Source organism: Astatotilapia calliptera, chromosome 7 (genome assembly GCF_900246225.1).
Source record: "Astatotilapia calliptera chromosome 7, fAstCal1.2, whole genome shotgun sequence".
Lineage (NCBI taxonomy): Eukaryota > Metazoa > Chordata > Actinopteri > Cichliformes > Cichlidae > Astatotilapia > Astatotilapia calliptera.
The window spans coordinates 8,569,319-8,594,679 of NC_039308.1; the positions used below are offsets into that span (position 1 = coordinate 8,569,319).

Consider the following 25,361-nt stretch of genomic DNA (forward strand, 5'->3'; position numbering starts at 1 on the left):
ATTTTATTTCAATCCTCTGTTCTGATTTACGAATGCCATAATTTGAGATATTAGGGGTTTTTGTGTCATAATAATCATCTTACAAGTTTTACCCAAATTCTCCTAAAGTCTGTCTAAAAAATGTGAGTGTATCAGAATTGCACCCTTCGGTTAGAATAAAAGTCGTGTCTCTTTAACTGAGGTATTCTCAGGACGGGGAGGGGGGTGGATAGGTTCATCGGGTTCATGTAGTATTGGACGCCTCCTCCCATTTCAGGTTGGTTGTTTCCCTAGCTCCCTTAGTAAAAGGGGAGGTATAAGGCAAATACTTGACAGAAAATGGAATGTAGGTCTGCACTGGAAATAGCTAAATAGGAGAACTTGACCTTTTATCGGGACACAGAAAGTCGACCAGCTGATGATTCCAAACTAGCTGCCATTTTCAGGTCATTCGAGGCATCTCGCTAAATTGTTTGTTGCTCCAGATATTTGTATGAGTAAGCCTGCTTTATTCGCCTGTTAATTTCCCTTTGTAATGGACAAAACGCGTTGTCCTGTGCTGTCTAGTGGTGGAATATAAATCATGATGGCTGATGGATGTTGCAAAGGAATGGAAAGAGGCAGGGGTAAGATTGCATCAGACTCTTTACCAAGACATGCATTTCCTCAGCAATATGTTCAGACCTGGTCACAGCAGCAAGGAAATGACATCCAAGAATTAGCTTCCAAACGCGTCGACATCCAGAAGAAACGCTTTTATCTGGATGTCAAGCAGAGTGTACGCGGCCGTTTCCTTAAAATAGCCGAGGTGTGGATAGGAAGGGGCCGTCATGATAACATCAGAAAGAGCAAGCTGACACTGTCTATGTCGATGGCTCCCGCTCTACGCTACTGTCTGGGAGACTTTATAGATTATTACGCCCGCATTGGACTGCGGGGGGGGCTGGCGCCTCCGCAGGTCGAGGACCACAGTAACAATGGCCAGGGCCGCGGGAACGACTCCCGTAAGAGAGCGCAGGAGCATCACGCGAACCTGTCCCCCACCGGTTCTGTTGTGTCCGATGACCATGCACATCGTGTTCTCAAGAGCGAATTTATTGAGCGAGACAACAGAAAGTACTTTCTGGACCTGAAGGAGAACCAGAGAGGCAGATTCCTCCGCATACGGCAGACTGTCAGCAAAGGACACGGCACAATGGGCTACTACGGCCAGGGCATCGAGCAGACCATAGTGTTACCCGCACAGGGACTGATTGAGTTCAGAGACGCTCTGTCACAGCTGATTGAAGACTACGGGGACGAAGAGAGCGAAGACCGCAGCCGAGCAGGCTCCAGGAATCGCAACGACAACCCCGAGCTTCCAGAGGCTGCGTCTTTTCGAGTGGACAACAAAAGGTTTTACTTTGATGTGGGTTCAAACCGGTATGGTATCTTTTTAAAAATCAGCGAAGTGCGACAGCCGTATAGAAACACCATCACAGTTCCCCTAAAAGCCTGGGCTAGATTCGGAGAGAATTTCATCAGGTACGAGGAGGAGATGCGACGAATCTTTTCTTGTCACAAAGATAAAAGGACAGATGGCCAGCAAGACAGTGAGGAACAGGAGGACTGACCTTCATGGTGCTTTTAGCATGTAGCCTAATTTAGGGTTTCAGTTTTGTCCAGATGTGACAATAATATGATGTACTGTATGTGTCCCTACCATACTACTCAGATACGATGTACTTCATTAACTTTTCAGTTTATTTGCCAAGGGCTGATAAACTCAAAATTTTTAACATGCCAAGAAGTCAGTCATCATTTTCTCATTGCCGATTATTGTGTTGTAGCCAGTTAGTCAGGGCCATCCCAGGGTCCTGAGCCAGCTGCATCCCTGCGCTCCCCCATACCATACTCATACCTCCCTGTTAAATTCAAGAGTGCAGTGTTCATTTGCTTAAACTTTAATTCTAAGTTACATAGAAAGTTGACGCTAATAATATCTGTTAATATTTTACCCCCAAAGCAATATGGTTAACAATTTTATGGCACACTAATGTGCAGAAATTTTGTCAGTTTAAATAAACAGAGTTAATTTGTTAAGTATAGTGTGTTTTGTGATAGGTACAATTTAAGAAATGATATAGAAAGAAAAAAAATCGGACCCTTTTATTAATGAAGAAAATACCTCATATATTGGAACTTACTATAAGTGCAATACACACAAGCAGCATTATAGAACACTTGCAACCCAACTGGACAAGTGGAGAAGAAATTAAATTACAGGAATCAGAATTGGAAATGGGAAACGAGTGTTGTACAGATTAATGCTGCCAGTTAAGACTTGGTGGGAGGGGAGAAAAATAAGACACATATTGTGACATTAATCACATACTGTTGGTGTGTGCTGCCTTTTCACTGGTCCAGCCGGAAGGTTTTCATTCATGTTAACAGTTCCAGTTTATGTTGCCTCATATGAGACACAAAACATTGCTTTAAATGTCCATGATAATACTGGCAAAAATGAATTTAGTGACAGCTTTTCCTGCAGTGCAGTACTTTAGGCCAATCAATCTGTGCAAATGACCAGACTAGAGCATCCTGAAATGTATAAAATGTGCTGCTTACCTCGGCAGCATAATGATGGGGGGGAGACATGTGCTGTAGAAGCCTGCTTTAAATTACAAGGACACAAAGCACTACATGATGTTCTGGTTTTTGATAAGACTCTACCCTGCAGTTGTACTGTGTGTTGCATTCACAAAAATGGGGGAGGTAAAATGAATTAAAAAAACTTTATAGGTACTGCAATCCAAGTCCAGTAATTCTATCCAACACAAGCACTTAAACCTTATTTAGACTTCTGCGTGAAATCTGTGTTGCAACACTTGAAAAAGAACGGGCTTGTAGAATTTGCTGAAAGACTAGATCACTTGATGACTTGATATAATTACCTTAAAAATGGTTAATAAAACTAGAAAACAACTATATATGTAGCGGTCCATTCAGGAACCCTAAAATACAGCTCAACAGAAGAATAAAAAACTGACTGCTATCTGGAAAGACACACAGATCTAATGTCACATTTCTAGAGAGTAACTGTGTTACTGGAGTTACATTATTTATTTTATGTGATACTAATATCCTAATACTTAAATTTACATAACATATTGACAGAAGGAAAGGTATTTTACATGTGTTCTGCTGAACACACAACATTGTAATATGCTATCTTTAGTGGCTGCACCCTCTGTCGTTCAGTGTCTTTACTACATTTGACAGAGCCTAAACGTAGACCTGAAAAAAGATGCACCATGTTGCATGACTGCTTGGAGTGTGGCTGCTCTTCCTATTATTCACATGAATTTGAAACATATAGCGGATGGTACACTGATGGTAGAAAAGTTCTAAAATAATAGAGAGAAGAGGTCTATGCACTTTGACCTAGACAAACAAGCCTCCGTTTTTTGTTTTGTTTTTTGTTTTTAATCTTTTGGCTTTCACTCATTACAGCCAAGTTCTACAAGTTCTAAACATTTTGCCAAAGAGAATGCTTCTTTTCATAATTTATTTTTGGCATGAGGAGGAATAATTAAACATCAAAGTTTATACTTTAAGTACCTTCCTGCCTATTCTGTAATATTGTGTGGTGCTATGAAAATGGTTTCACACATTGTCTTTTGAGGATGTTGATACCCAGTTTTCACTATTACAGCTCAGGTCCGTTTTTTTTTTTTTTTTTTATATATATATGACGTAAATAGATCAAAGTCAAGGTATAAACTGGGCTTGTTACCTTGATGTCAGCAAATAGCCCAGTGCTTACTGGTGAATTGGGGGTGTTGGGATCGAAAGGGCTCAACATCAAGCTCAAATGGGTCTATAGAAAATCTTAAATCAATATGCTTGTGCCTGCAGAACCTTGTATTTTACCTTTCCTTGCTGTCTATTGATGAACAAGCGATTACATTTTTTTGAAAGTGTAAATGTAAGTGTAAGTTCATTTTTTACTTTAAGTCCTTAAAATCCATCCAAGTGCTGCTATTCATGAGCTTGGATGGCATTTTGCTGTATATTTGCCTATGTTTGCATTCTGTGACCAGCATGAAAGTAGAGCTGGTCACATTGACAAAGAACCCAAGCCAGACTTTGACTTGAGCATCATACCAGGATAAGGCAAAAACCTAGATCAACCTTAATGTCCTTAAAAAGGACAAAAACCTAAAAACTGAAGTACCTGAACTCTAAATGTGCAAATGGTAAAGCTAGTTTTATCTTCAGTAGATTTTAAAGCATAAACCCAATCAATTAAATAGATTCATGTTAATGCTTAATCTTAACATGATTAACTTAATTCCAGTAGCTTCTTTATACTTCCCACTACCACTGAAACACAGTGCAGTACTTTACTGTGAGTGACAACATCATTTCTGTTATAAAAAAGAAAGAAATAGTAATATAAGCAGAAAGGGATTCGTCTGCTACAACACGATATTCCTTTCTAATATGGAAATTTACAAGGAAAGTACCTCTGGAGCTGAGGTACACCCTTTGAGATTAGATAATATTTTTTAAAGTACAGGTCCTAATAAGCTAAAGTACGTTGACTGTTTGAACTTTATTTTGAATTAGGTGGGCAGCTTTTTAAATTCTCATGCAGGAAGTCATATTTCCCACGAGATGCTGATGCTTATATGAAGAGGTGTCAGAGCTAATTGTCAAGTTTATATCTGAACAGAAACAAGTCAGAAGTTAATATTTGATACCTCATGTCTGTTTTGGGGTCTTTGTCTCAGTTTCACAGATTTGAGATTTAGTGAAATGAAGAAGGGGAAAAAAGGAAAAATAATTTTAAAAAGAGTTTCAATTGTTTTTTTTGTTTTTTTCTAGTTTTAGTAGGCAATTCTTGGAATGCTTTTGTGCTTGAAAAGCACAGGATTGGTTTGGTGTGTCTGTTGTATGATCTAGTGAAGAGTTGTTTTATTTTCATATAAATGGCAAAGTATATATGGTACAAAGCACAGTTTATTTTAAAAAATTAAATGAAATGTAATAATTTAATTAACTCATTAGTGAAATGTGATTCAACATTGATTGTCACAGAATTAGGAAAATTGTCTCATCTACCCTAGATATTGGTTATGTCAATAACTGGCTGAGGCCAAGATATGGACATAAAAACAAAGTATTATGTTTGAGGTGGAATATGACATTGTTTAAAATTATGATGGATATTCGTTTTGAAAATTCCAAAATCAACAGCACTTTAAATAAAAGCTGCACTTTTGTTCTGCTGCTTTGTAATTAGTTGACATAGAGGAACTATCTCTAGATATGCCTTTGGTGTAAAGTGACAATCATAGTTCTCTGCTTGTAGAATCTGCTGATGTGTGCTTCAAAACTCCTTTCATTGTCTGTGTTGGTTTTTGACAGCTTCTTATTGAGGCTCTCAATAGTTTAACATCTATATGTGTATATTCATGCAAATGCTATATTAAATTTTCATTATCATATGTACCAAGACTCTAGAATCTCACAGAATAATGTGAAATCAAATGTTCATGTCAGGAATATTCTGTTATGTTGACATGAACAATGTGAAGAAGTACTTGAACATGAAACTACTGGTGAAAAAATGTCAAATATGGCATTTTTGAATAATAATTGACACATAACAAAATATTTTAGCTGTCATTAGTCAGACAATGCTTAATTCTTTGAGTAGTCAAATGTCATTGTGTGTTTGTTCACTTTAGCCTATTTTAACCCACATCTGCTAAAATAGCAAAGGTATGAATTGGTGTTAAAGATTAGATGGATCTACAAAGAGAGAGGTTTTTAGTTCTGCTGTATAGTTTTCCATTTTTCCTACAGTTAGTTCCAGAGAGCAAAGTTCTGTTCAGAAAACATAATAATAATAATAATAATAATAATAATAATAATAAATAAAATAAAATAAATGTATTATAAATACTAATAATACGAAATTGGAAAACAAAATGGTTATTAAGTTTAACTAAATATAGCTTTTTAATTTGTAACAGTGCATCCAACCTTTGAGACATACAAAAAAAGAAAGCACAGAAGGCCTGCACAAACTTTAAAAAACTTCCTGAGATCAATTTGCCAGTTTGCTGACAAAGACCATGGTAATACATGAAATTCACTACCTTAAATTTGCATGAATTTGATTTGTTTGCTTCCCAGGTAAAGGGTGGAATTTTCTTGTTTAAATTATGTGTTGTCAAGCTTGCTCTGAACATCATATGTCAGAATCACAATCACAGAAGTATGAAAGCACAAGAAGCATCTTATGCAGCCATATTTGACCACTTTGAGTACTCAGAGTAAAAAAACACTACATAAGTAGAAATCTGTTTAGCATTTATTATATGTTCTCTTTAGTATCATTCAGGGGCTTTACATAGAAAATCAGTCAAAAAACAAAACAAATAACTGTTTAAGTTATAGTCAGGGGTGCGCATTCGCTGTCAAAATAAAAGACGCGCACCAGATAAGAAGTTGCAACGTGCGTTTGCGTACATATAAAAGTCACTGTTTTTGACCGCTAGAGCAGGATTTTTACGGCATATTCCGCACCACATCTCTGTGCGTTCATCATCATTTTTTTGAAGGCAGCTCACCTCCTGCAACCACTTCTTTTGCGGTTCGGACTCCTTTTGACATTTCTTTGGAGGTGGGGGAACACCAAAGTAATTGCTTAAAGGAGCTTGCTTCTTCGACATCTTTAAGAGTTCTAAACAAATCTCTGTCCTCCCACAGAAAATCTGATTTACGCAAATGCGCGTTGCAACATCTTATCTGGTGCGCGTCTTTTATTTTGACAGCGAATACGTACCTGCGGACCACTTATGTGCACCCCTGGTTATAGCTGTAAGTACATTGGGTGAGTCCAAACTTTTACCAATTAGCCGTACTTTTTTTTTCTCCATAATGTTTGAGCCCTCATAACTTCATAATTACAGGAGTTTGCAACATGAAATTTTCATTTAGGTCCTGGTAAAAACTTTAATCAGTGTTTCATTCACTGCAAGTGTCACAATTTACAAACAAATGAACATGTTCAGCGTGATTTTGTTTTTAAAATTAAATGTAAGCAATTTCATCAGTGTCATGGGGTACATTGTAGTTTCAAGAGAAAAAAACCCCTTCAGTTTAATGTCTACTAAACGTTCATATTTTCCAAAAATGGACTTTTTCAAGGGTCATATAACCATTTGGGATAGGTAGTGGTCAAAAATGATATAGTATCTGAAAAGTCTCTTTTACTTACATTTTTATACCATTTTATACCAAAAATTCTGTTGCTATCTTTTGTATTTATAAAGTTATGGGGGCTAAAAAAAAAAATAAAAAATTCTGAACAAACTTATGCACTTTGAGAGCCTGTAACTTTGACAGTTTTCATAGTATGAGGGTAAAATTTTGCATGCCTTAAGTCATCTCATTTATTGTATAAAAAATCCAGCTGATTATGGTGGGAAGCACTGCTTTATTTTTTTTTTTTTTATGTATATTTTTTTAACCCACATGCCGACTACTGGTCTGTTTCTTTATAGCAGATGAGACTATCTCAACATCCATGGACAGTAAAAGAAAAGATAAGGCTATAGGCTGAGGGCTACAGGTTGTTGGACTTTAATTAATAGCTTGATTAAAAATAAATCTGGACTGTTAACTGGAGCTAATGTTTCCAACCCTGGCGCCTTAAAGCATCTTCACAGATTTACTGTATCTTCTGATTTTTATTCCTGTACTTTGTTTTAGCAGAAGGCATTCAGTATAGTCATCTAAAAAATTACTGAGATCATTGCTATAAATTTGGATAATATATTCATATCCATCATAATTTACCATAGTATTTTTTTAGAACTCGAACTGTATGTGTTTATATGGTTGTGCTTGTGCAGGCAGAGTGATGTGAATGTACACGTACTGAAGAAGACCTGCTGCTGTTGTTTGTAGTTTTCATCATCAGAGTTTTGAAGTGGGAAATGTAGGGATATAAATGTTTGCTAATCTTTTAAAAGTTGAGTGGATACCGAAAATGTGCAAGTGTGTAAATTTATATTCATGTAATGTAATACATTGGTGTGTCTTATATTCATGTTACCTAACACTTAAAAAACAAGGAAGTTTTGTACTTTAGCACTTTCTTTGATGTGTACTGTAAAAAATCATCTACATGTAAAGTACTGTATTAATAATCATTACTTGCCTTGTAATGTTTGAAATGATGCTACATTTAGAAATGGTAATTATGTTTTTAGAGTGTATGCATGTCCATGGTTGGGTCCCAGTATAATAAGAAAATTATAAGAAATATGGTGCTACGTTATATTATATAAAGGTGCTTCTATGGACCCCCAGCTGAATGCATGCAAAGGTGAAGTATAAAAAGTAGATAAAAGAAAATTGATGTCCTATTGCTGTTCTCAAATAGTGCTGCTTCCCAAAGATGTCAGAAATTTGGAAAAATCCAACTTTCTACTTTTAAAATGCAACAGCCCTACAAAACACAATCCAATCTCATGTTTACATACAGAAATGTGACAGCTATTCAATGTTCTCTGCAAACATGAGCACACAGTGTTATTTCCACTCCTCCAAACCCATAGAGTGAATTAGAGATAATTAGGGTGTGGCATTTTAACTTGGACAGAGAAAGTTTCAATGTTGCCCATGTTCTTCCCTATTGTTTTTCCTCCAAACTTAATCACCAGAATACCTGGAGTATAGGAAAATTTCGACTTTTTAATGCATAGTATTTCTGAAATGTGATGTATGTGCATCACCTGCATCAGGAACACATATCTTAGGTTATCATAAATGGTGCAGTTTAACTGTAAATAATAAAATCACCCTCGAGCCCTTGGATAAACCAGAACCAGAGTCAGTCTGATGAAGGGGTTGTTATCCAAGAGTATCTTGAACTTAGAGGCACTCCATTGTTAGATGGTCTATGTTTTTTTTTCTCTTTCTTTTTGTTTTGTTTCTGTTTTTTAAACAAAAAAACAGTCATGTCTATTTACAGTTACGCTGCCCTTGTGACAAAGTCTAAAAGATCTACAGACAGACAATCTAACATAATTTTGTAGTCTTATTTCTTCCAGTGTTTATTTATTGAATAATTTATCATGTAGCAGTTTTTGGACAGCAAACATCAATATAGTCTTTGACAGGTCAAAGTTGTTTGAGTTTGGAAACCTTTGTGTTGATTGTTGCTGGCAAGGAATTTGGAAAATTAAAAGGTTGTACTGATTATTGTTGTTGTTGTTGTTTTTTTCCAATAAAAGATTTTACAGGATTATTAATGGTTTCAGTTTCTATTTTAAGAATCAATCCAGCACTATACCACACTGTTATAAAAAGTTTACAGTAAATTTATATTTGATCATATCTTCCCAACTTATTAAAGGCCATGCGATATTTCATACTGCTACATACTGTAATGCTGTGCATTTCACATTACACACTGTTGCAACAATCCAACGTGAACATGCAGTAGAAACATCAGCTTGCAGATTCTCCTTAGAAAACACAATCAATAGTGTGTTTTCTTTGGAGCACACACACTCTTGATAATATTGCTTCACATCAGTTGCTTCAGTGTCACATGAAATCTTGCAAATCTGCAAAAAATAGTATAGATCCCAGTAGGAGACCAAAAATGCAATCTTTGTGCTTTTTGAGAAGAGTTTGTTTTCATGAGAAAAATGTTTGCATCAAATATTTTGCACACAGAGGTTTATTTATCACTGTCAAACAAGGTTTAAATGTTTCAGTGTTTAAGAATATGACTGGAAATGGGAGTAATTTCAGCTTAAAACCAAGACTCAGTGCCACATTGACAGATAAGAATCTATAAAGTATCATGGTGTTTTTAAGTCTGTGTCAGAAGGCTGAAAAGACCAAAATACAACTCTGGGCTCAGATGCAGACTCGAAACAACTCTAGTTGATGCAAAAACTTTGAGCCATTTAGCTTTCAGAAACCAGCTTACCAATAGAGAGAGCAGCATTAATTTTGATGATATGGCAGTTATATTTGTAGTATGAAAGGTTGGAAGAGGAGATTGCTTACTTGTGAGCAGAGGCAAGCAATTTGTAGGAGGAGGTAGCCAAGTAGCTTCTCTCCTCCTGTTTTCTACTCAAAACCCCATCCCCTTAGATACGGTGTCTTCCAGACAACAAAAAACAACAACAACACTAAAATCAGCAAAAAATATGATTTAAACATAAAAAACAAAGAAAAAAATAATATAGTATTTGCAATTGCACTAAAGAGTAAAACAGTGAAATGTGGATTATTAATCATTAGGTCTCTTCTAAGTCCCCATTAATACATAAATTAATAATTTCTCAACAAATTGATTTACTTTGCCTTACAGAAACCAGGTTGAAGCACGAGGATTATGTTAGTTTAAATAAATCAACACCCCTGATTTATAGTAATTGTCAGAATCACAGACTGAGAAGGGGGTGTGACAGCAATCTTCCACTCCAGGTTATTATGCAACTAAAGCCTCACCCATCCTAACTGGAAAACTCAAAACATAATTATATAGTAACATATTTTCTCACCTGAGTATTTTTCCAGCTCAAATGAAGATCTTCCAAATTACTGCAACAACATTTCTTCTCCGGCTTGCTGTTATCTGCTTTTAACGTGTGCATTTGTGAGTTGTACATGTGTGACAAGCATCTTTCATTTGTTTCCTTCTTTTTCCGAGAAGCCATAGCGTCCAAAGTCATATGCAGTGAGGATGTAACACTGTTAACAAGATAATGGACCTATGTGGGATTAAAGTTTAGCTAGCTGCTCTGCATTGGATGAAGGAATCCCTTCCTAAAGCATAGTTACAGACCTGGTTCAGTCCAGTGTTCATTGTTGCTTAAGGATTTATTCTAAAATAAAATGAGTAGTCAGACAAAATACTGTTAAATGTTCAGTCTCTATTCTATATGGTAAAGGTACTGGTCACTCCCAGTGAAAATCATAGCATTTTCAGCTCTGCCACCTCCAGCTTGGGCTCCTTTCTTGTCGTTAGTGCCCCTGTCTTCAAACTATACATCATATCAGGTCTCACTATCATCTTGTAAACATTCCCTTTCATTTTTGCTGCTAATTCTTAACCTTCTGTCACAAATTAGACTTCAGCATTTGTCTCTGTCCACTCCACTACAATATACTCTTCATGACTTCTTTTGTCTGTTGCTTTGGATGGTTGACCCACGCTATTTAAACTGATTCAGGTGTGTCGACCCAGGGTGAGATCTAAAACCTGCAGGACACCGGCCCTTGAGGCCTGGAGTTGGCCAAGCCTGCTCTAGATTCTACTGTCTGCTGCCCCCCTACTGGACAGCTCCGTACCTCCAAAAATGAGATGCTATACCTGTGGTATGTCATCTGGGCTAACCACCTTTCCAGCTGCTCTTATTTCAACCTTAATCCTTGGCACTTTTTTTAACATTCAGTTCTACTTCCTAGGTCTAATTATTGGTGATTTGTTTTATATGTCCTCCCACCTGTTGTCTGTTGCCTTGTTATCCTCCGTGTTTATATTGTCAACTCTGCCCCTTGTCCTTTTTTTTGTCCTGCCTCATGATCGTGTCTTCTGTCTCAGTTTTCTTCCTTTAACATTTGTCATTTTTGGTTTATCTGTTCCTCTCTGGGGCTGTAACCAGGAAGCAGATTCCACATTGAATTGATTGAACTTACTCTGATCAGCTGTTCTGGAACAGAAAACAGTGATGGGTACAGGATGCTCATGGAGTGTGTGGCGCATTGCCTTTATTGTGTTGAGACTGTGTTGACATGTTGATTAATGGCTCATTTATTCCGATTTTTTCATACCCAATACAATTAATATACAGTATGTCAAATGATGTAAAATGCAGAATTTACAAAAAACATGTTTGCAAAGAAGTATAACTAAAAAAGTAAGAGAAAATCAAAGCGCAAGTTTTGTTTCTAGGAAATAAGTGCTTGTGACATTGGGCATACTTGTGTATGTGAGGGGAAAATGCAGGGTTAAATTACCCCAGACTGGAGAAAATGTCCCCAATTTATCTTTTCATTGTACAGCGGGTGATGGCGAGCTCCTCTCAGCATGAATACAACTATGTTGAAACTTGCACTTCCCAATAAACACAATTCTCACCGCTGTACGACACATCAGCTGAATAGGTCACGTGATTTTTCTTACAGTTACACACCCACCTATACAGGGTTTTGCTCTTTATGCTTGATGCATGCACTCATCACTATGAAGCTTAGCGTTGCCAACCTCAAAGTTAACCAGGAGCGGATCTACATAGGTTTTCTGAGGGTGGCATGGAAATCAAATGGGGTGGCCATTTGTCATTTTACACATATGCAGGTGTTACAGTCTGTAATATGCATTAGAAAAGTAAAGGCACACACAAGCACGCACGCACACACACACACACACGCACACACACACATATACCAATAAAGCCACCTCTTAGTTTACCTTCTCTGTTTCCGAGTCTTGCATGTGGGTCCTACTCCACCTGCCACACAGAGAGCCTTGACAGCTTTCCACTATCCCGCCTTCTCTATCTTCTTATTCTTAATCATTCTAACCTGATGCACAGCCTTTCCATCTCCATTGCTCTTTCTAGTAAATCTGTAAAAGTCCTTTTCCATTTACCATGTAGTTTCCTGGGGCAGTGTCAAAATGAGACATTTTCCTGGCCTCAGACCAATCTGACCAAAATCAAGTGCTAAATTTCAAGTTCTGTTGCGACAGCAATTATTTGCAGTCACTGGCCATTAACTTCTAAAGAGTTGTCATGCTCAAACCTTAAATGGCCCAGTTCTCATAGACAATAACTGGAAGCAATACAGACTGAAGCACATGAAAGTTTGAGTTGCTTGATATTATTTATTAAACTGAGAATCAGATTTAATTACTCATTACACCTTCACCCAACTGATGGTACCTGAATGCTGGGCATAACCAGGCTTGGCAAACTGTTTGGAAAATTTATAAGCAAACATTAAATGGTTTATGTCGCATCAGAAGTCCAGAAACGTGGTGCACCACGGTAGAAAATATGTGGCGACCCCTAACGGTAGAAGAAGAAGAGGAAGGTGGAGGGCGGCATAGCGTTCGTCCGGCCTAAATACACACGAAGAAGAAGAGGAACAGGAAGAAAACCAACACATCGTCACTAAACCCAGTTGGAAGACTGCTGAGTATTTGTAAATTAAGTTCTTCTTCCTCTACGCCGTTGCTCGGCTCATTAGTCGTGTATAATTATTAATTAATTATTATTTCTTTTCGGAATAATATTTAGCTGATGTCACCGGTGGTATTAGACTTAAAAATGAATAACAACTGTGTTGATATTTGATTTCACTTCAACTTTCGAGGTGAAACAATAGCAGAGACAGCAGAACTGAGATGAGCTGAAGACCCGAGGAGAGGACACTTCACTGCAGACTGTGAGTTCTACAAAGAAGCCTGCAAGCCTAGCATCACATCTTTTTTAAAAAAAAGAGATTTTTAGATACGAAACGTTGCCATTCAACTACCAGCCTTTGTTGTACACTCAGCAGGTTCTCTCGTTAAGGTGTTTAAAGTGTCTGAGCTTTACTGTACGTGACTTTGAGTATAAGAATCTTTAAAATTTACGTAAAAAGTACGTATCTGTGTAGAAATATGGTTTCGGTAGGAATTCACTATGGATTATTATATCTCAGTATCGACTTGTTACTTTGTCCAGAGAAATATTTGTGTTGTCACGTGCATGGCGGAACTATGTCTATGAGGTTAAGTCGCTAAAGGCAGAACAAAAAGCTCTTCCTAAGAAAATGTGAAATAAGTGTGGTGATTTAATGTAAAACAGAAATTATACAATTCTAAAAAGCTTGAAAATTGATATTTGGTATGAAAACACATTCCAAAGCTCGTCTTTGGATGTCAGCTGCCTTTTATTCCATTCTTTTAAGACATCCTGCACTGCTTCTGTGAGGTCTGTGCTCTGGGAATACCATCAGATGGCAATATATGTGGTTCCAAGGAGACTTTATGTCCTCTAGAAGTTTATATGAATACTACTTTCTGCTGAGTTTATGAGCTCACTCACTCATTTTGTGTAAAGTAAAAATTAATTGAACCTGAAATTCGGATTCATTAACCCACAAGACCTGTTGTCACTTATTTTTCATGTGGGTTTTGTGTATGTTGGCCTTCCCGTAGGCTTTACTGAATGGCTTCTTGATAATGATCCTTCCACTGGCTCGTTCCTTGAGTTAGGTGCTTTTTTAATGGGATGATTCATAGGACAATGTTAAGTGGCTTAACAAACAACAAAAAGACATTCCTCTGAGAAAGGCCAGGTACTAGTATTGAATTAAAAGTGAGTGAAAATGCAGCCAACACCAGAAGAGAAACTTTGAAAGACTTTCAGAAAGCCTGGAGAGTTATTGCTCAAAGAACATCTGGATCATTGGAAGCAAAATATGAAGAATTGTGGAGTGGCTCAGAAGTTTTATATAGCTGTTGTATGTTGAAGCCTTGAATGGCTTTGAAGCTTCTTCCTCATTTGTCTCTTTATTCAAAAGAGAAATAAGGAAGGAGATGAGTTTCAGGTTTAAAAATTTTGTCAAATGCACAGTACTGAGATACACAACACACAGCAGATTTAAAAAAAAAAAGAGCTTTAAAAGCTATGTACATATTTATACTACATCAGTTGTATGTGCAGCAGACAGCAGTTGGTGTTCAAGACAGCTGTGAGAATGCGATTGAGTGTGCAGGAATGTAGATTGAGGTAATCTGAGGTTATAAACTCCTGTCATGTGTTTTGGAGTCTAATGGCATTGAGTTCTTTTGTTTACAGGTCCTAGATTTCACACTTCTATACCTGCAGCCTCAGGGTAGAAGTGTGAACAGACTTTGTCGAGGGTTGTGTGGGTTTTTTGATAGTTGATCCTCTGCAGAGAGGGCAGTGGATTCCTAATGACCTTTACAGCAATCTTCACTCTACAGGCGTTTGCAGTTCATAGCATTGGCAATGCTGTGCTGCAGCAGATTCACGCTCTTGCGGGTACTCGGCTTTCAAAGCTTTAAAATTAAGACTTTTGACAGCCCAAAGGAAGAGGGGTCCTAATGGGACTAGCTACTGTGTTAAGCCAAGTTACATCCTTGCAGCAACATGAGCCTTGCTTAAAACCGTTTTTTTTTTGACAGTTGTGAAAATGACGTTTGCCAAATGAACTATCAATAGTTATTTTTTGCACTGGATTACTTTAATACGGGTTAATTTTTACAAAATGGTGAAGTAAGCACATCTGGAATATAAACCCACACATTCAAAAATTACCTTGAAAAATGTTGATCTGCACACAATTAAACAAACAATTGTACTAAACAATATCTTATGTTTGCTGTGGTTGTATGTGTTTAGATTTTGTAACATGTATGCTTCCAGTTAGGTGACACCTGTTGAGAAGCTAGAGCTGCAAGTCAGTAGAATCATGGAGGATGACTCCAGGCCTTTGCTGAGTTCAGAGCAGACTGGAGAGGACTACTTGCAAAGAGACTCCACAAATTCGCTAGACTTGAGAACTAAAAGGTAAATGCTGTGCTAATCAGTACAAAGTATGAATCAGTTTCTCTCCTGCCTGTCACATGCCATAGGTTCATGTTGTTCATTTCATTGCTAGATAATAAACAAGGTGCTTTATTACCTTGACTTCTTGGAATTCACTTAGCAAGCAAATACTAAGATGTTAGTTGTGAGATGTGTGAGTACTTCATTTTCCTAGCACCATTTCCTGTGTTAGTGAGTTTTAATCCAGTTCACACAATGATTAGAACCTCTCAAATCTCAAATATTCATGCTTTAATGCATGAATTTTCTTAGTCAAGCTACAGTGTGTCACAAAAGTGAGTACACCCCTCACATTTTTGTTGAAATTTTATTATGTCTTTTCATGGGACAACATTGGCAATAAGACACTTTGATACAATGTAAATTAGTCAGTGTACAGCTTGTATAACAGTGTAAAAATGCTGACACCTAAAAATAACTCAACATACAGCCATTAATGTCTAAACTGCTGGCAACAAAAGGGAGTACACCCCTAAGTGAAAATGTCCAAACTGTCTCCAAAGTGTCAATATTTTGTGTGGCAACCATTATTTTCCAACACTGCCTTAACTCTGGGCATGGAGTTCACTAGAGCTTCACAGGGTCCCACTAGATTCCTCTTGCACTCCTCCATGATGACATCATGGAGCTGGTGGATGCTTGGCCAGCCAAGTGCCTTTACCCTGAGTTTATATAGCAAGGCACTGGTCTTTTTGGAGGTGTGTTTGGGGTTGTTATCATATTGGAACACTGTCCTATGGCCCAGTTTCTGAAGGGATGGGATCATGCTCTGCTTCAGTATGTCACAGGACATGTTGGCATTCATAGTTACCTCAATTTACTGTAGCCCCCCAGTGCCAGCAGCACTCATGCAGCCCCAAACAATGACATCCCACGTGCACTCAACTTCTTTGGTCGACAATAGCGAGGTTGTTCTGAATGGAACCTGTTCCGTCAAACTACTGTATGGTCTTGACCAGTATGCTGCAGCTCAGTTTCAGGGTGTTGGCAATATTCTTATAGCCTAGGCCATCTTTATGTAGAGTAACAATTCTTTTTTTCAGATCCTCATAGAATTCTTTGCCATGATGTGCCTTGTTAGACTTCCAGTGACCAGTATGAGAGAGTGTGAGTGCACTTAGGGGTGTACTCACTTTTGTTGCCAGAGGTTTATTCAATAATGAAGGTGTCTTGAGTTATTTAGAGAGGACAGCAAGTTTACACTGTTTCAAGCTGTGCACTGACTACTTTACATTGTATCAAAGTGCCATATCTTCAATGTTGTCCCATGAAAAGATATAACAAAATATTTACAAAAATGTGGGGTGTGTATTCACTTTTGTGTGAAACTGTTTATAAGGCCTCATCTGATTGTAACATATTATACTTTAAATAATATAAAAAATGTAAATTGTGCAAATCCTTACTGTATGCAGTGAAATCAAAGAAGTTATGTGTTTTTACGTGACTTGAAAAATGCATGATTTTTATTGACATCTTCCAGGCCTTTCCATGTGGAACGCAAGAACATTATAAATGATGGCCCTCAAGAGACAGTATCTGCGGAGGCTGCTGTACTCAACAGCAGATTACACTACTACAGCAGACTCATGGGGTCTTCTGATCGACAATTGGTAAGTCGAGTTTATTGTCACAACCATGAATGCATCACAACCATAGCTTCTGGGCAAAAAATTTGCCAAGAGCAAACCACTTAAAAACCCCCAAAACAAAACACAGTAGCAACATAAAGCTTATAACATGTTTTGACCAACAGATTGGTGACAAATTCAATATTATTAAATACAATTTTAAAAGCATTTATTCATTGCATGGCTTTAATCCAAAAAAACTGCATTTTGGCATGAAAGCCTTTAGAAAGCCTTGATTATTCTTTGTTGTAGACACAGGCATGGAGAGCTGGTGACCGCGTGATGTAGTAGGGATTCCTAATTTAAAGTTTTCATGGATGAGTATGTAGTCACAAAAAACTGACTGGCACATAGACACATATAAGAATCCTTGTATTCACTGTCTAACAGAAATTGAAATAAAAACTTCAGGAAGTTAAAGAAAATTCACATAAATGCTAGTGGTTTTCCAACAATGGCAAACGTGTTAATCCAAAATGGTGTTAACACATTTGCCCAAAACATTTATGAAATTAACTTGAAATAACTTGTGTAATTTTAATACTAGCTATTAGTTCCTCCATACAGCCCTAATTTTGAGCACTGTCACCGTGGAAGAGATTACTCCTATCTGCATAAAATTATAGATTACCTTTAGCATCTAGCTGTACAAAAGGGCACTGAGTGTAAGCAAAGTTGTTTTTCTTTGGAAGACACAGGTAATGCCATATACTGTGTTACGCTTCTAAAAGAGCTCAGTAAATATGTTTTCATTGTACTTAGCGGTCTGATTTTTTTTCTAGCAAGTAACAGTATTTTGTAGCTGAAATATCCATCCATTTATCAATCTTATACAAATTAGGGCCACAGGGCACTGAAGCTTATCCCAGCTGCCATAAGAGACAGGGTATATATACTCTGGACAGGTCACCAGTTAATAAAATGTTTTTTGAAGGCACTAGATAATCAACCTTTTGGGGTTTAATTTATGCTCATCTGGACGTAGCGTATTCAGTGGGAGAAAGGTTTCGTCACTCATCCAAGTGACTTCTTTGGTCTAAGCTGACTGCAGGTTTCCCCAACCTTATAAACAGTGTATTTGCACAATAACTTAAACCAGCCCATTTAATGAACAATATGGTGTGAGGTCAGTTCCTTGATAGTTAATATGCAAATTGTCATGACCACTGATCAAAGACCACTGATCAATTGCCATGAGTACCATTCACAGAGTTGGAGAATGGCTGCAATCACAGTATTGTAAATGGTACTCATGACCATTGATCAGTCGTCTTTGATCAATGGTCTTTGATCAGTGATCGATCTCAGGCTATATAAATTGGTATTATGGACTGTAATAATTTATATTACTTGAAAGAAGTCCTAAGTTTAAGCTGATAACCTTAACTAATGCTTTTAAAGTTCCAAATTTTTGGAAGGAAGCCATGATAGATCAATAGGGCATGTAACATGTCAGAATGTATTGGAAAATCCAGTTGGCTAAATCCACAAAAAGCTGCCTCAGAGCCATAGAGGCAGTACAGGTCAATTGATCACATAGCCTGTCCAAAAAGAAAACAGATCTGTAAAAACTACCAGAGCTCAGAGTACAAAGCTACTTGTTCATTTTGAGGTGAGTCATTTTTCCTGCTGCACTGCTACATCAGATCTTGGGATTCTCCCACCTGCCAAGATCCACTTTAAGCCCTGGTTGTCCCATGCAGTGCACCTGTGTCAAAGCATCTGTATTGTTGTTTCTCTTGCCATCTGTTTTTATTTTTACTTAAAATAATTTTAATTTGCCTTTCTATTGCAATTATGTTTCCATCCACTGGATATGTTAGCACATAGTTGCTTTTCATTTCATGAATTCTCACAGAAAAAAAAAGTTATTGCTACATGGTTATAACTTCAGATTCTAAGGGGCGATCGTGGCTCAAGAGTTGGGAGTTCATCTTGTAATCGGAAGGTTGCCGGTTCGAGCCCTGGCTTGGACAGTCTCGGTCGTTGTGTCCTTGGGCAAGACACTTCACCCGTTGCCTACTGGTGGTGGTCAGAGGGCCCAGTGGCGCCAGTGTCCGGCAGCCTCGCCTCTGTCAGTGCGCCCCAGGGTGGCTGTGGCTACAATGTAGCTTGCCATCACCAGTGTGTGAATGTGTGTGTGAATGGGTGGATGACTGGATATGTAAAGCGCTTTGGGGTCCTTAGGGACTAGTAAGGCGCTATATAAATACAGGCCATAAGGGGTTATCAGCTACCTCCTAATCTTCTTCTTTTCAAAGTTTTGTAGTAACACTGAATTACAAACTGAAGATCTGAAAATGAAGCAAACCTACCTTAATAGGGGGAATGCTATTAAAGTTATCTTTGTAATTCTAAGACGTCATGACATGCACTTTTCTGAAATCTTTACCTTCACCTCTCCATTTTTCCTCCCTAGAGTCCTCCAGATCACGTGATTCCCCAGCCAGATGAGATCTACATCTATAGTCCACTGGGAACAGCTTTCAAGGTCCCAGGCAGTGATCATACCTCTAAAAACCCCAGTATCATCACCATGTAAGCCCTAGCAGTAGTAAAATGTGAAATCCACTGCACAAAGCATGTGAAAGCTACATGCTTTCTTTGTACTTAACTGGATGCATTTAACTGCTTTGATTTATTTATTTATTTTTCTTGTCCCAGATTTGCTATATGGAACACAATGATGGGCACATCTATACTCAGCATGCCTTGGGGTATAAAGCAGGTGATGTGATTCAGTTTACATACTTGATGTTTTCAGCTCATTCAAAACCACACCTAAAATCACATTAAAAACAAAAAAAACAACAAAAAAAACCTTTGTTTGAGAACTTTGTTCAAATAAAGGTTAGTGTAGAGGCCAAAAGCTCAAAATAAATATACAATTTTGACTTTATTTCAGGCTGGTTTCACCCTTGGAATCTTCATTGTCATCTTCATAGGCCTGCTGATGCTGTATTGTTGTTATATTGTCCTCAAATCACCAAAGTCAATACGTAAGTAATTTTTACAAACTAGGTTTGGGATTAATAGACCAATACTAACAGCTTTCAAAAAGTTTACAATAGTACCTAGTTCACAATGGCTTGTTTCAGATCTCAAATGCTAGAAAAATATTTTTCATTCCATATTAGTATGCAAAATTAAGGCTAATGGCAAATTCTCAACATACACATTGTATAGGGTTCTTTGTGAGAGAGCAGTTATGTTTTTTGTTGTTAGCATTTCTTTAATATGTTGTCATTCACTTTAGCATAACTGATTAATTATGCTCTTTATAATTTGCAGGCCAGAAAGACAATTATACCCATAAATTTAAAAAATAGAGTACCTGTTTATACTTAAAATTAAATGTTTTTCCCCTCTTATTCTCTGCCCAACACTTTTTTCCAGTGTCTGCATCATAAAGATTTTACAGAATGTTTTGTTCCAGTATCATTCAGAACCTGATCTATAGAGCAATTTATTCCCCAAAATGCATGATGAAAACTAATGTATTTATTGGGATTTATCAGAAGTTGCAGTTTATGAAGACAAGTCTGTCTTCTGCAAAGTGTTACATTTTTGGGTGATCACTGTACAGGAATGTCACTGCTGTATTTGCTCTGTTTAATATCAGTCAGAGCCTGATCTATGGAGTATTCCTTACTACTGTAGTTTAAAAGCTTTTACACTCCGTGACCTGAAGACAGCAGCAACAGCTTTCATCTTACCTACTTATAATGTTTCAAACCTTTACTGAAGTCTGCTCTTAGCAGGTGGACATGGAATATGCTGACTGTATCAGCGAGTCAAAGAAATTCCATCAATTTAACTTGAAAAGCTCTTTGCTTGCTTTGTACATATATCTAGGATATTTCCTCCTGAGTGAAATTGATAACTAGATGAAATGAGAGATTAAAAAAAAAAAAAAAAGTGTATTTGTATAAATATGAGTTAACTACTTGTTACATGCGAATATGCAGTGTTGTTAATACATCTAAACACTTGCTTTTAGATCATGGTTGCACCGGTATATTTTTGGCATAGTTACAAGAAGTTATTGTTAAGACAGAAGGTACAGAACAAATGAATTCAGCCTAAATAAAATGGTGAAGCTTAACACTGAACTTATCGAACATTATTCCTGAATCAAAAAAACAATTTATGCTGCTGCATTTACTAAATGACTTTGCAAAAGAATGTTAGCTCATAAAGTTCACGTTTGTCACCACTGTGTACTATGGAAAAGCTTTTGTGATATATTAATGTCATATTTGGGAACCAAGTATTTACCTCTGTAATTATTCTTTGTGCTCTCCTAGCCTGTGTGGACACATCAGACTGGGAATTCCCTGATGTCTGTCAGTACTATTTTGGAAAAGTTGGTCAGTGGTCCAGCTTGATGTTCTCAATGGTGTCACTTGTTGGAGCTATGGTAGTCTACTGGGTACTCATGTCCAACTTCCTCTTCAACACTGGGCAGTTTATTTACAGTAAGAAACAATGGTTTTATCTGCAAAAGAGTGGAATTATGTCATTCTATACTATTGTTTGACATGTTAATCCTTGTTTATGTTACCATATGTGCAGCACAGTGACTTCAGAAACATTTTAAGCAAAAACAAAACTCACAGCTCTGCAAGCTTTAATTAACTTTAATTAATATGACACATAGTGGGCCTGATGTTTGTAATAACTTTTTTTTTCGCTGAGGTTAAGCCATTGGATGATCTAAAAGATATTGTTACATTATTTTTCAATTTCTGTTTAAATACACAGAAGTTACCACTCAAGGCAAGAAACACTGAGAAGATCTCTGAAATTTGCACAGAAGACATTTGCATTACACAAAGACATTGTGCAGAAAGATGTAAATTCATTATTTGCTTTATCAAGCTTTTGGCTTTTGCAAGAAGGCTCGTTTCTCTTAACCGATGGCTTCCTCTTCTCTGTCCATAGACCATGTTCACAATATCAATGTGTCAGATTCAGAGTTGGAAACCAATGGCTCAGAAAAAGGTAAGTCACTTGCTGTATGCAAAGTTTCAGCTTTATCATATACCTTTCAAAAAAGGTTATAAATTCCAAGTAAATAATTCACATCCAGGGAATCACAAAGTTACTGCTTTGTAAAGAGGACATAGACCACCTGCATACTAAATATTGTAAAAGTTAAAGTTTTTTGGCCCATATTTCCAGTCTGTTTTCAGATTTTTATTAAAGTTAGAATTAGTTTTAGAATAAAAGTCTGGGAATGTCTGATGGTTAAATCTAGAGGCAAAATGTTTGAAATGAAATAATATTAGTGAACCTCCTCACAAAGACCACCAAACAGACAGCGGTTAGGCAAAAAGCAAAAGGAGACTGGAAAAGCATGTGACTGAAAACAAAGATGTACTTTATGACTTTGATCTGGTGCATTTTATAATTTTGTGTTACCCAGTTAATTAACAGTGTTTGCTGATATTCTGTTAATTTGTTCACCAGTCATCTGCCCTTACCCAAATACTAACCCTGGAGGGAACAACACCATCAGCACCCTTTTCCTCAGTGACAATGGAAATATGTCCGATGTGAACCCTTTTGAACGCTACTGGAGTAAAACCAACACTGTCCCCTTCTATCTCATCATTCTGCTTCTTCCACTGCTCTGCTTCCGCTCAGCGTCCTTCTTTGCAAGATTCACTTTCCTGGGTAAGACATCAAGAGGTTGACTGGAGCCACAGCGACCCCACCCTGGGTGGGAATGTATCAGGATTATCCAGATGGAAAAAAAAAACGCTTTCAGTTTTTTCAGCATTGTCCACTCATTTATCTTTCAATCCCTGGCTGCTCCAGTCTGCATGCCAAAATATCCTTGAGCAAGATAAGCCCAGGTTGCTCTTCAATGCAGCCATCGAAATGTGAGGATGTGTATGAATGTTAGATAGAAAGTACCGAAGCTTAGAAGAAAACTTCTATGAGTGGGGGAGGCATATTGTAGCATAAAGCACTTTAAGTGCTCGAGTAGAGTATAAAAGCGCTACATAAGAACCGTTCTATTTACCAACGGCAGTCGCATTGTTTTAGATTAGTCAGAAAACTTGGGCTTCGTATATAGAGGGTACTGGAATTTCTTTACAATGCACTGTTGGCATTTGATTAAAAAGGGGCCAGCATAGAAATGTATTCTTTTTGTCACATCATTTTGACTGAAGGCTCGAAAAAATGGCTAGATCCTTTTCTTTGTAGACATGGAGTTAAGACTGGTGTCTTCTCATTAAGAATTTCACATTTGCTCAAAGATGAATGAGTGGTGAAGTGCAATACTGATCATGGTTTTCCTTTATTTAACATTTGTACTTAGTTAAATAAGCATACTCTAATGTAGAGTAGAGATACGTCAATTCATTGTTAACTGTGGGGCTTGATTAATCTGCTTTCTGTGTTGCATCAGCAATTCATCCATTAATGTATTGATGTCATTCATCCATGTTGTACAGGCACCATATCAGTGGTCTACCTGATTGTTTTGGTCACTGTCAAAGCTGTCCGCCTAGGCTTTCACCTGGAATTCCACTGGTTTGACAAAACAGAATTCTATGTTCCAGGTAAAACTGGTGTTAATGCTTCTTTGAGTGTCTTTCAACAGGAATGTAGATGTATATGTAGATATTGGTAATAACCGAAAGAAATGACACCAAAGATGTCCATAAATTGTGTAATAATATGAAATAACACAGGGAAAAAGCACATGAAGAAAGGGAGGTGCAAAAAGTCATGACACCAGCTGAAAATCTAAATATTATATTATTGAGGTGCAAAACGGAGGTCCATTGGCTGTACACCCATGGAGCCATGTAATAAGGCATATTATGACCACTGACAGAGCAAGTGAACATTTTATCTTCAAAGCTGATATGTAAGAAGCAGAAAAAAAGGGAAAATGTAAGGATTTTGACAAGATTTGATGAGGGCCAAATTGTGATGGCTGCATGACTTGGTCAGAGCATCTCCAAAACGGCATCTTTTGTGGAGGTGTTGTTGGTCTGCAGTAATCAGTATTTATCAAAAGTGGCCCAGTGGTGAACGAGTGACAGGATCATGGGCAGCTAAGGTTCACTAGTGCTAAGGGGAGGGATGGCTGGCCCATGTGGTTTGATCCAACAGTTGAGCTACTGTTGCTCTAATTGCTCAATAATGTAATGCTAGTTCTGATAAAAAAGGTGTTAGAATACGCAGTACATTGCAGTTTTCTGCATATGGGCCATATCCTCAGATCAGCCAGAGTGCACATACTGACACCTGTCCACTGCCAAAAGTGCCAAGAATGGGCATGTGAGATTGAGAACTAGGACATGGAGCACTGGTAGGGGGTGCCCTGATCTGAGGAATCATGTTTTTTTTGATGTGGATGGCCGGGTACATGTGCGTTGCTTCATTCTGCCACCAGGATGAACTATGGGCAGGAGGTAAACCAGCAGAGGCAGTGTGATGGTTTGGCTGATGTTCTGCTGGAAAACCTTGGGTCTTGCCATCCATGTGGATGTTACTTTAATACATACCACCTACCTAAGCATTGTAGAACATGCGTACCCTTTCATAAAAACTATATTCCTTGATTACTGCGGTGCTTTCAGCAGGACAATGTGCGTTGTCACAAAGCTAAAATGTTTCAGGAATGTTTGAGGAGAACAACAAGAAGTTTGAGGTGTTGACTTGGTTTCCAAATTCCCCAGATCTTAATTTATTCAAGTATCTGTGTGATGTGTTGAACAACCAAGTCCGATCCATGAAGGCCCCACATTGTAATTTGCAGCAGTTGAAAAATCTGTTGCTAACATCTTGGTGCTAAATAACACAGCACACTTTCAGGGGTCTTGTGGAGTCCATGCCTTGATGGGTGAGGGCTGTTTTGAAAGCATAAGGCAGATCAACACAATATTAGGCAGATGGTTATGTTATGCCTGATGTGTGTGTGTCTGTGTGTGTTCTCAGTTTCTTTACATTAAAGAATGTATCTATGTTTTAATTATGATCTTTCAGAGTTCAGATTGCTCTTCCCTCAGCTCACTGGTGTTCTCACTCTGGCCTTCTTCATTCACAACTGCATCATCACATTAATGAAGAACAACAAGGA

General features: G+C 37.6%; 2 protein-coding genes across 5 annotated transcripts in view; both read left to right on the plus strand.

Moving 5' to 3' along the window:
- Window positions 1-213: 213 nt before the first annotated feature.
- Window positions 214-5,475, plus strand: purg (purine-rich element binding protein G). Its single transcript, XM_026172865.1, has one exon. It carries the CDS (start codon window positions 563-565, stop codon window positions 1,589-1,591), a length of 1,029 nt encoding a protein of 342 aa, XP_026028650.1. The 5' UTR covers window positions 214-562; the 3' UTR covers window positions 1,592-5,475.
- A 7,527-nt stretch (window positions 5,476-13,002) lies between these two features.
- Window positions 13,003-25,361, plus strand: part of slc38a9 (solute carrier family 38 member 9) — a 16,710-nt gene continuing 4,351 nt past the window's right edge. Inside the window, exons 1-12 of one of the 4 annotated variants that reach the window (XM_026172868.1) lie at window positions 13,003-13,209; window positions 13,381-13,452; window positions 15,444-15,587; window positions 17,110-17,239; window positions 19,677-19,795; window positions 19,922-19,985; window positions 20,163-20,256; window positions 21,565-21,735; window positions 22,202-22,261; window positions 22,730-22,936; window positions 23,725-23,832; window positions 25,268-25,361. The exon at window positions 25,268-25,361 is cut by the window's right edge and continues 13 nt beyond it. In XM_026172868.1, coding sequence (XP_026028653.1) covers window positions 15,490-15,587; window positions 17,110-17,239; window positions 19,677-19,795; window positions 19,922-19,985; window positions 20,163-20,256; window positions 21,565-21,735; window positions 22,202-22,261; window positions 22,730-22,936; window positions 23,725-23,832; window positions 25,268-25,361 — 1,145 coding nt within the window. In that variant the 5' untranslated portion in view covers window positions 13,003-13,209; window positions 13,381-13,452; window positions 15,444-15,489. Of the gene's footprint in view, window positions 13,453-15,443; window positions 15,588-17,109; window positions 17,240-19,676; window positions 19,796-19,921; window positions 19,986-20,162; window positions 20,257-21,564; window positions 21,736-22,201; window positions 22,262-22,729; window positions 22,937-23,724; window positions 23,833-25,267 lie in introns of all 4 variants that reach the window. The other 3 variants (XM_026172869.1, XM_026172867.1, XM_026172870.1) reach the window with 3 other exon arrangements.